General features: G+C 36.8%; 2 protein-coding genes across 2 annotated transcripts in view; one reads left to right on the forward strand and one right to left on the reverse strand.

Moving 5' to 3' along the window:
• Nucleotides 1–2,350: 2,350 nt before the first annotated feature.
• Nucleotides 2,351–3,628, forward strand: CBG22792 (the record flags this gene model as incomplete). The annotated part of the gene is made up of 5 exons (XM_002645481.1): nt 2,351–2,482; nt 3,010–3,079; nt 3,124–3,257; nt 3,307–3,439; nt 3,483–3,628. The coding sequence occupies 5 exons, from the start codon at nt 2,351–2,353 to the stop codon at nt 3,626–3,628; spliced, it is 615 nt and encodes a 204-aa protein (XP_002645527.1).
• Nucleotides 3,629–3,876: 248 nt separating this feature from the next.
• CBG22791 overlaps nt 3,877–10,659 on the reverse strand; it is a gene marked incomplete at both ends in the record, with an annotated part of 8,876 nt that continues 2,093 nt past the window's right edge. The window contains 10 exons of the mRNA XM_045240327.1: nt 3,877–3,998; nt 4,545–4,810; nt 4,863–5,358; nt 6,844–7,517; nt 7,562–8,026; nt 8,075–8,186; nt 8,775–9,164; nt 9,214–9,278; nt 9,328–9,523; nt 9,671–9,980. Of these exons, the coding sequence (XP_045097660.1) occupies nt 3,877–3,998; nt 4,545–4,810; nt 4,863–5,358; nt 6,844–7,517; nt 7,562–8,026; nt 8,075–8,186; nt 8,775–9,164; nt 9,214–9,278; nt 9,328–9,523; nt 9,671–9,980 (3,096 nt within the window). The remainder of the gene's footprint in view (nt 3,999–4,544; nt 4,811–4,862; nt 5,359–6,843; nt 7,518–7,561; nt 8,027–8,074; nt 8,187–8,774; nt 9,165–9,213; nt 9,279–9,327; nt 9,524–9,670; nt 9,981–10,659) is intronic.

Genomic DNA, 10,659 nt, shown 5'->3' on the forward strand with positions numbered 1-10,659 from the left:
TCTAAGCACTAAGTTTGTCTCCCAAACTAGAGAAGACAAAAAATTAATGTTTCAAAAACCAAAGGCCGCTATGAAAAGTGCAAATTACGATATGAATATTTGACGAAGAAGAAAAAACCAAGGGCTCGATTACAAATTGAATGTTGATATAGGCAAAGCTCTTTTTTGACATATGATACTCTCGAAGTAAATTAGATCAAGTAGTCCCACTCTCCTCTCTTGTTGGAATTTTTTGAGTGGCAAGGAAAAAATTATGATGAAGAATGATACATTCCCTATGTCCATTCCCAGCATTACTATGTCTTCTGACAATGAGGAAGATTTTCAAAGTATTCCTGTTATTCAGGCGGAAAGGTCGACGAAAGTCACTTTCGCTGATGAGGAGGTAATATCCATTAATGGAGCTGAATAAGGAAATAGAGATGTGTGTGAGGTCTGATAGAATGGAATGAAGAGAAAAATGGCTAGTGTTTTTCATTTCGCTTGGTTCCGGCTGCGGGTGAAAATTGTCTAAGAATTTTTTTTGTTGTGGAATTGTAAGTAGTCGATTTTTTGTGTTCTTACAAAGAAACCTAAATAGTTTGTAAGCCCAGATTTTGTTAAATTTTTAATCTCAGACATTTTCTTGAGAATTAGTTTTCGAATGTTTGAATTTACCCATAACTTGGATTCATTCGAAAAGTTTGAGAGAAAAGTTCATTAAAAATGTCTAAAATAGAAAATTTTAAGGAATTAAGTAAATTTCATGTTCTCTAAAACGTCCTAAAAATTGTAAAAATCGCATTTGGAAGTTGCTGTCTTTGCACTTTTGTTATTCTAAAGTTTTCAGAACTGTCTAAATAATTTATTCTTGAAATGTTGAGGTTTGCTTGTTTATTTATTTATTTATTTGTTTATTTATTTCAACGAAGGGGAGAAAACCACTAACACGTGAAATGTCTATGAAACTAGGGGATATAACAGGGGACATACATTTGTATTAAATGGGAGATGGAGGAAAAACCGAGTTAGTAATTAGTTGAATTCAAGACAAGAAAATGTTTTAGATCACAGGATAATAGTCGATTTTTGAAAGCCGCTGACGAGGGCTTCACCGGAAACACTTTGGCGGGTAAAGAGTTCCAACATCTGATTACTCTATTAGAGAGAAATTGAGAAGATATTTTTGTTGAGTTTTTTGATATTGTTAAGTGAAATTGTTTGCTAATGATTGCTTTTCAATTTTTGAATCATTTTGACAAGTTTAAAACAACCGATTCCAATTTAAAAACAAAGAATACCGTAAAAGCTTTGATAGAAGAGCTCAACACTGTCAAGTCTGAGCTAATTTTTCTCGGGCCCAATCCAAGATAATACAAATATGTCAACTGATAAAATGTTTTTGATATTATGATAAACAGTTTCTCAGTTGACGGCTTTCTTTGCATCTTTGATAGATATCGCGATAAAAAGTAGGGGGCTCTTTTATCACAGGCTTTTCTGTATACATTTTGAATATTAGAGGCAAAACCTGGTAACAATTTTGGAACTTCAGAATTCCCTCATTTTGTCTTCCTCTCATTAAAAAATCCAAGCAAAATTCCATGTGGTTTCAAATTCAGAACAAAAAAAAAAGACGAATCAAGTGTCTTTCTTTTCGCCCCATTTTCTATTGCAATCGCACACGCATACGAATCCATTATGTCTGGTGACACACACGAACATGTGTCTCAGCACCCCGAGGCTGCCCCAAAAATTTTTTTTGCAGCAGAGCCGGAATAAACCTTGACGTTTCTTTTTTGTTTCTTCTTCTTCTCCTCGCAATGTCTTCCATTTTTCTAGTAGCCACCTCCTTCTTCTTCCGTCTATTCATAGCCTTTGGTCAACTTCTCATTAGATCTGATGAAAAGAAAAAGGCGAGGGGAGAGGTTGTGCAGCACAACCACCACTGTTTCCTATTATTTCTACTTGCTCCGTGCGATATTCCAGTTTGTATGATGTTTTTGAATTTTCAAAATTTCTGGAAAGCCCCTCTTTCAGATATTGATGCCCTTTTGTCATATTTCCTCTCAGCGCTTCCTCTTTTCTTTTCGATGAATTGCGGCTGGAAAAGTGTTTGTCTGAAGAGTTTCCGAGCACAACTCCTTTAGGACTCTTACAATGGAAAACTCCAAAGTAATAACAATAATAAATATTGTCTAGCACTCACTAATTTCCTAGTTTCTAACTTCCACTAACTATGCCTGTCATCATTATTGCTAATCCATCAGTAAGATTTTGTGATTTCAACTGTCATTTATTTATTACACAAAATGCAAATAAATCAGATTTGACGAGCAACATATCGGCAAAATTGTAAAATGGTTTTCAGATGTCCCGTTTACGATCCGACACATTCATCAAGCCGGGCTCCGAAAGCAGCTTCGATAGTGAAGATTTGAACTCGAGAAGGTACAGACAAGAGTTAGAGAGTTATTGTTGCTGCTCAAACGTATCTGCAACGGTGAGTCAAAGTTTGTGTTTAAAAAAAAGCAAGAGGCAACACAATGAAGTATACAGTGCTGACTAAAATGTTGTCTTTAAATGACAATTGCAGTCTAAAAGTTTCATTTTTTGGTGTCTGGAAAAGTACTTATTACTTGCCCGTTTTATCTGAAAATTCAAGGATTTTGAAACGAATTTAAAAAAATTGTCAACTACAAATTTAAAGTTATATTTGATTTAGAATCTCAGTTTTTGATATCAAACGAAAAGTAATATTTCGTTTTTCTGACACTCAAAAGTGACTGTTTTGAATTAAATTGGTCATTTTGGGATACGAGTTTGGCCGGTACTGTATCTTTAAAATTTACAATGGAAACTGGATATGTATTTCCAAAGATATGCAGAATTAAACGAACTCATTAGAAATCTAAATTTCTTAAAACAAACTACAGTACTAATGGAAATAAATAATTTTTGTAGTTTAGAACTTTTTCATTTTCAATATGCATTTCAGATTCCACAAAAACTCAAAAAAAAATTTTACAGAGAGTTTTGATTGTGTCTGCAATTCTTAGTATCATTCAAGCGATCGCACACTTTGTTCTCCTTCTACATGGTAAGCGTTTTTTCTCCCACAAATCTAACAAGAACAATTTTCAGACTGCGACCTCAAAATGATAGATATGGCAATAGCCACGTGGCCAGTGGTTACTGTAACCATATCTCTAGTGTTCACCTATTTTGCATACGACACCCATAGCTCCACTTCTATAAAACCTTACATCGCTCACCATGTGAGACCTTTTTCAAAATAAAAAATCAATATTATAAAAAAAATTTCAGATCCAACTTGCGATTTGCTATTGCCTATGTATGGTTTTATTTGCCATGTTCACATGCAACATTCAAATCTTCATGGATATCCTCGCATTTTGTTCCAACTACTCCACATTATTCTCTCACCTTCAGGAGACAGGTAATGCAATAAAGTTCTATTGATTTCCAGAGAAAAATTCCAGAAAGTGAGCGGAAACTAAAAATGGCTGGATTCTTATCATCTCAACTACTGATAAGTTTCTTCTGCTTGCATCTCTCTGGCCCGTTGTTCTCATGGCTTGATACGGAGAAAAAGTATGTTAGCACTGACGGAACTGAAGTCATTTAGCATATCTATCTTTTTTAAAACATGTAAATGTTTTGGAAGTCTGTGATTTTAAATTTTAAAATGAAAAACATAGTTTATTAAGTTATTAATCAATAAATAAATCAATGAATAAATAAATAAATAATTTAACTTAAAATCACAGAAAATTATTATTGAGAAGAACTGAAAAAAGTTAGATTGCAACAATTTCAAATTATACTGGCATGAAAAAGACCCGAAAAGATTACGAAAAGAAAATCTGCAACAATTTATGGCGAGCCATCACAGTTGATTCCGTCAAAGTATACTGTAGAAGCGTCATATCCGATCATATCCGGTCTACGGTAGTCAATGAGAGAGTCGCGGTAGAGTTCACAGCTTTGGAATTCACCTGGAAAAAAAACATAATAAAAAATTGTGTAGAAGCCGATAACAAATAACTGCCCATAAGACATACAAAACCGTATTTTCGGTTCATTTTGACCATTTTCAAAAATCGGGATCTCGGTTTTTAGGTTTTCGATCTCTTTGAAAACTTTAAAGGGTGTAAAAACAGACTAGACTTAAAACTTTGCATTCACAGAACTTTCTGAAAATTCCTAGCTTTTGAGCTATTTTCCGATTTCTGGAAGACACCAATTTTTGGTCCATATTAAGTACTAAAACATGAAAAACCAATCTTGCAACAACCTGGACCGGTCAGGCTTTTTTTTCCAAATTTCGGAAGCCCGGCCAGCCCCTTCATTTGACAAGTATAGAAAAACATTGCTTGTTAGATATTGGCAAATAGCTCAAAAACTGAAACGTTGCAAAAAATTCTGTGAATTCAAAGTTTTCAATCTAAATCTGTTTCAAACCCTCCAATGTTTTAAAAAATCTACCGAAATATACTTTTCGTGTATCTTATGGATACTGTATGTAAGAGCCAATTGCGTACCTTGAGCAATAAGGTTAGCCGATCTACATCTCAACGCATAACAAGCCGCAAAGCAATCGGCTGGAGTCTTCACACGAACTGCTTTCAAGAGACGTCTTCCCAAGAAAGATGTCTGGTAGAGCGCAGAATAAGAACATCTTCCAGCTGGTGGATATCCAGGTGTAGTAGCTGGCTCCTCGGTAGTTGTAGATAATCTTGGAAGTGGCATTCCAGCCTTGTCGATTTTCTCATCAAACTTGTGAGTTTTCACTCCACTGGCTTTTGCCCTAAAAATATTATTTTTCATTATTGATTTTCATTTTCAAATGAGTATCTTACTTTGTTGTGGTTGTGGTAGTTGTTGCCTTTTCAGTGGTGGAAGTAACCGGAACCGTGCTCTCTGGCGCCATCTCGCTTGTTGGTTCATCATCTAATCCGGTGGAGAGCTCTCCACCAATGTGATCTTCCATTTCATCATCTTCGAGTCCTTCGGCTTCCGGAATACTGGATTTCCGGGATGGCTTGTTTGTTTGTTTTGAAACTTCGGAAGATGTTCCAGATGGTAGAGCGGTTTCCGTTGCTGCAGGCTCGGTGATCTCCATCTTTGAGAGTCTCTCCAAAACTTGAGCTTCAACTTTTTTCATCTGAACATGCTTTGGATCGGTTTCAAGTTTCTTCTCTTCTTCAGAGTCAACATTGGATCCTTCAGCGACTCTGGCTTTGAGCAGGTTTTCAATAGTTTTCTTATCGGCTGTCTTCATGGCTACGGTATCAGTCTTGCCAGTGTCCGTAATCGGAGCTGTTGTAGTTTTCTTGGTTTCCTTCAATGTATTCCCTGAAAAAATTTAAAAAATTAATTATATACGTATAAAACTCTAGTTTCCCGGGAAATTGCAATTGCCCATAATCTATTCATTGTCCCGTTTCATCATAATCATCTAAGACGCCACCCATATTACATTCGCTGTACATTAAAAAATGCTTCAAAACTTTCTGCTCAATTTCTCACACTCCGTATTATATCCTGCTGGAACTCGCTTCCAAAAACCGTGTTCCCACCCTTGATTTCATCCATCTCTTTTAAAACTAATTTAAGTCATGTTAATTTATCTTCTTTCCTGTTCCTAGACGAACACAATTTCTAACTCATTTGTTCAATTTGTAACACATTGATTTTATAAGTGACTGATAGTCCTGAATCAATAAATAATTATTATTATACACGGTACCAGTCCATATTATATACAAAAATGTGTTTTTAAGTTGATTTTGATCGTTTCCAGAAGTCTGCAGCTTGACTTCAAGTTTCTGATTACATTGAAAATGTTGGAGGATGCAAAACAGACCCAGATTAAGAACTTTGCATTCACAGAATTTTTGAAAATTCTTAGTCTTTTAGGTATTAGGTTGGAAGAAAAGTAACTGTCCATTTTTTAATTCGTGAATAACACAAAAACAAAAATTATCCAAGATTGGCAGTATGCACCGTCGTGGTCCACGACATGCTGACAACATTCACTTAACTTGTGGATCCCATACCTCCTAAAGCCCGCTGGCCGCGACTCAAAGTATTTTTTCAATCCAGATTTTATCTCATCTACAGTTTGAAATATTTCCCTTCAGATGACGTTGCATATCTCCCAATAATTAATATATGAAAGGGCCAAATCAGGAGTTTGAGGAAGTGTAAAGAAACACCGTCGAGGTAAAGCGGCCCATGTCTTACTTGACTATCCGTGGAACATAGGATCTCGCGTTATTCAAGGAAATTCAGTTCAGTTCCAAGCCGCTTTGGATGGATGGCTGTCCACATTTCTCAAACTCCAAACTTCGCCCTTTTATTGTTGGTTATTCGGAGATATGTAACGTCATCTGGAGGGAAATTAATTTTACACTGTCGATGAGGTAAAAACGGCTTTTTGGGAATACTTTTCCTCGCGGTCAGCTGACTTTTGGAGGGACGGTATCCACAAGTTAATTGAATGTTGTCAGCATGTAGTGGACCACGACGGTGAATACTGTCGATCTTGGGTAATTCTTGTTTTGTGTTATTCACGATTAAAAAATGGACAGTTACTTGCCTTCCAACCTAATATTTGCCGGTTTCTGAAAGACGCCTGATTTTTTTCACGTTTTCAATGAATGAAACGGGCACTGTCTTTCTGAAATCTGCAAATAGCTGAAAAATCAAGACGTTTCAGAAAATTTTTTGAATCCAAAATTTTTCATCTACGTCTGTTTTGAACCCTCCAAAGCTGAATATGGCCAAAAATTGACTGATAAACAGGTTTTCATATATCATTGACACTTTTTCACTCACTTTTAGTATTCAGAATCAATTGAGCCGTTGTGGTTTCCTGTTCTTCTGTTGTCGCCTCTGTTACTTCTTTAGAATCGTCTTCCAATTTTCCAACTGCCTCATTGATTTTCTCCATCAGAACCTTTTCATCCACTGGCTTCATACTAACTTCCTCTTTCTTTGGAGTAGTTGCCTCTTCTGTAGTTGTTGTAGTATCTTTTGTAGTTGTTGTTGCTTCAGTGGTCGTGGTTGTTGGCGTGGTTGTGGCAGCTTCAGTAGTGGTGGAAACTGTTGTGGTATCAATTTCATTATTTGATCCACTTTCCACTTTTTCTATCTTTTTCAAAACATCCTCAGTATCCAAAATGTGTTCTGACTTCTTGGTAGTAGTTGTCTTATCCCTCTTCTCAATGTGTTCTTGAGATTCCACAACTTTATCAAGTTTGTCTAAAAACTCCTTCTCATCCAATCTTTTCAGTCTACCAGTGTTTTCTGCCATCTTTTCATCGTGTTTTACCTCCACTGGATCACTCTCATTATTCAGAAGATTACCCTCGACCGTCTCTGGCTCCATTTTACAGACATCAGCGCGATATTTATGTCTAGCCTCGTCCTTGTTGGCACAAGTCCATTCGAAATAGCTTCTTGATTGGTTTATGCTTGGTACAAAGTTGAATTTCTCTGGGTTGGAGAATCTAAAGTTAAAAAATATCTTTAAAATCATTTTCTAATTTTTTACCTGTTCTGTTTGTTGATAAGACAAGTCTTGCTGTCATAGTAATACAAGAAAGATGCACATTCTTCTCCATACAACTTCTGTCCTTCAGCACATTTGCACTTGCATTCTTCTGGAGTCACAGATGTTTCAACTGCAATCGCGGTTCCTTCCAATACAAAGTCATTGAGTTCCACATAACACTCATCGGATTTCAACCCATTCTTCTTGGTGGATTTCTCTTCTAATGGAGTAGCTCCAGTGGTGGTCTCTTGTGGTCTTCTGCATCCAGTAGGTGCCAAGGATCCCAAACTGCTCACGGTCTCATCGATCTCACATGACATGCCAATATAGGATACGTTAAGGCTGATGAATTGTCTTTCGAACAGTTTGCTCTTCATGTTTCTGTCCTCCAAGTTGAGGATGCAGTCTTTTTCAGTGTGGTAGTAAGTAGCAGATCGGCATTGGAACTCGTATCTTCCTGATTTTCTGAAAATGAAAAACTAAATGGTTACAGTTTTTCAAGAAAAAACGTACTTGCTGTTAGCGCACATGCACTGACACTCTTCAAGAGTCACATCATGCTCCAAACCTCCAGCAACACTGACCATCAGATGATCGTCAATTACTTCGAAACAGCCATCACGTTCTGGAATCATTTTTCAAAATGTTGGATATTGTCTAAGCCTCCTGAGCCTCATGTACAGTACCGGTCATTAGATATTTCTTCAGTTGATTTTTGGCCATTTTGACTATTTTCGAAAGCCTGGAGCTCGGCTAAGAAGTGACGGATTACTTTGAAAATCTTGAAGTATATAAAACAGACCTAGATTGAAAACTTTGTATTTACAGTATTTGTGAAAAGTCTTAGTTTTTTTAAAGCTATTTTCCGATTTCTGAAAGACACCAGTTTTTCACGTTTTCAGTACAAAACAGGCCAAAAAGGGGTGTCTTTCAGAAATTGACCACTATATAAAAAACTAAGAAATTTCCAAAAATTCTGTGAATGCAAAGTTTTCAATTTAGGTTTGCTTTTCACCCTCCAAAATTTTCAAAGTGATCGAAAACTTCACAGCCGAGCTCCAGACTCTTGAAAATTGTCAAAATGCTCAAAAAACAACTGGAGGAAACAGTTTTGTATATCTTATTGACCCTTACTGTAAATGTACTATTGTTGTATAAACTTAGGAATGGAGACATTTCAAACTACAAATCAAACGCGTAATTTTGAACTTACTAATAATCATTTCGGCTGGTTTGACTTCTACAACGTTATTCTCATCTCCAGAATCATGTCCGGATGGTCTCTCAGACGTCTTCTCGGGCTCAGCAGTGGTGGTCGGTTTCTCAGTTGTCTTCTTTGGTTTCTTCGTTGTAGTTGGCTTCTTTGTAGTCGTTGTCACTTTTGGAGCCTTAGTCGTAGTTTTCTTCGTAGGAGTTGGCTTCTTGGTAGTTGTCTTTTTCTTCTCTCCTTCTACAGTTTCAGCAGTTACCAACTCAACTTTAGGCTTTTTAGTGGTGGTTTCTTTCTTTTCCTCTGTCTTCTTCTCTTCTACCTTATTCTCATCCGCGTGTTTGCTCTCAGATTTGAAGTTTGGACACTTGGAAGAAGCGGTTTCAACAAGAACTGAAAAATAACAATTTTTGAAAATTGTGTTAGTTTTGATTCAACTCACTTTCTGGATCACATCCAACATACTGATAGAGCGTTTTGCGCTGCTCAATCAAATCGTATTGCCCCCTGAAAAGTTGTTTGAATTGAATTTCTATTGCCATCGTGAATAACTTACAAGTGGTTTCCTCTGTTCAATGTGCAAGTTTTACTACGGTATTGGAAAGAGAGGCACTTGTGCTTCTTGTTGCTTGCTTGGTGGGTAGCAGCACAGAGACATCTACAGTCGTTTACAGAATCAACATCATGAGTTTCAAAGTCGGCACCAAGAAGGTATCTATGACGGATGGTACGGTAGCACACTGGTACTTTGTCTGGAACATTCTTTTTATTTTGAAAACCCGCCAGTCTTTTGCTAACTATTTGGAACAAGAAAACATTTTTCAAAAGTATCACTATTACTCAGTAAGTCAATTGTCCCAGTAGTCCATTGAAGCGTGAAAAGTGAAATGAGTTCTCACCTTTATTACCGTCTCCTCCTTTTGCCACACTTGCGTCATTTTGTTGGAGAGTGAGCGGTTCAACGGATCCAGTTCCACCCTCTCGGAGACTACTGATGTTGGCGAGAATGAGACGGGTGACGTATCCATCGGCGCGTGGGCGATCCGATGATTCCGAGTTGCTGGATGAAGAAGTGGAAGTGGAGGGTGATAACTTGGAGACGGATGGGGTTGTTAGTGGATCGGTGATCACATTGTTGCCGGATGATGCTGATGATAATGGTGTCTCTTTTAGATTACCGTCGTTTGGTTCGCCGGTAATGATTCCGACCTGCAATTTTATTAGAACGTCGTTATCAAGAATGATAAAGTGTTAGGGTCAGATGGTTCTAGCGTAATAGTGTTAGGGTCAGATGGTTCTAGCGTAATGTCGTATTTGAGGTACACTGTATAATGTATATTTGTCATGGGCCGGGCCGGATTAAAATGAAAAATTATCCGGTCTGGGCCAGATTACGAAATTTAAAAATTCCAAAGTGATTTTTTTTTAAATTTTTTTTTTGAAAAGCTTCAAACTTTTCAGTTTTGACTTTTTTGTAAAGACGGAATGTCTCAGGTTTTCTCTGTGGTGGAATTTAATACATTTTTCTCAAAATTTCATCAAAAATTAGTTTCCGTCTCTGTTCGGGCCCGGAATTTGATAATTATGGTAAATTTCATATTTGGGGAAGTTTTTGAAAACTAGAGATATTGAAAAATCAAATCAAAATCAGTTTGTTCAAAAAATAAAAATGGAACCACTATCTTGAATATAAAAAAAAGAATTTCCCAACAATTAAAAAAAGGAAAACCTGTAATTAAAGGGCCCCTAACCGTCAATTTTGAGCCAATTAACCTCCGTTCCTGTCAAAGGTGTGAAAGAGTTAACAACTGACGAACAGTTAATCATGATATCAGAAGTGTTTTCTAGTAAAAATCATACTTGTAATCCGGGCCTTTGCTGGGCCTTC

Source organism: Caenorhabditis briggsae, assembly GCF_000004555.2.
Source record: "Caenorhabditis briggsae complete genome, chrX, whole genome shotgun sequence".
NCBI classification, from domain to species: Eukaryota; Metazoa; Nematoda; class Chromadorea; order Rhabditida; family Rhabditidae; genus Caenorhabditis; species Caenorhabditis briggsae.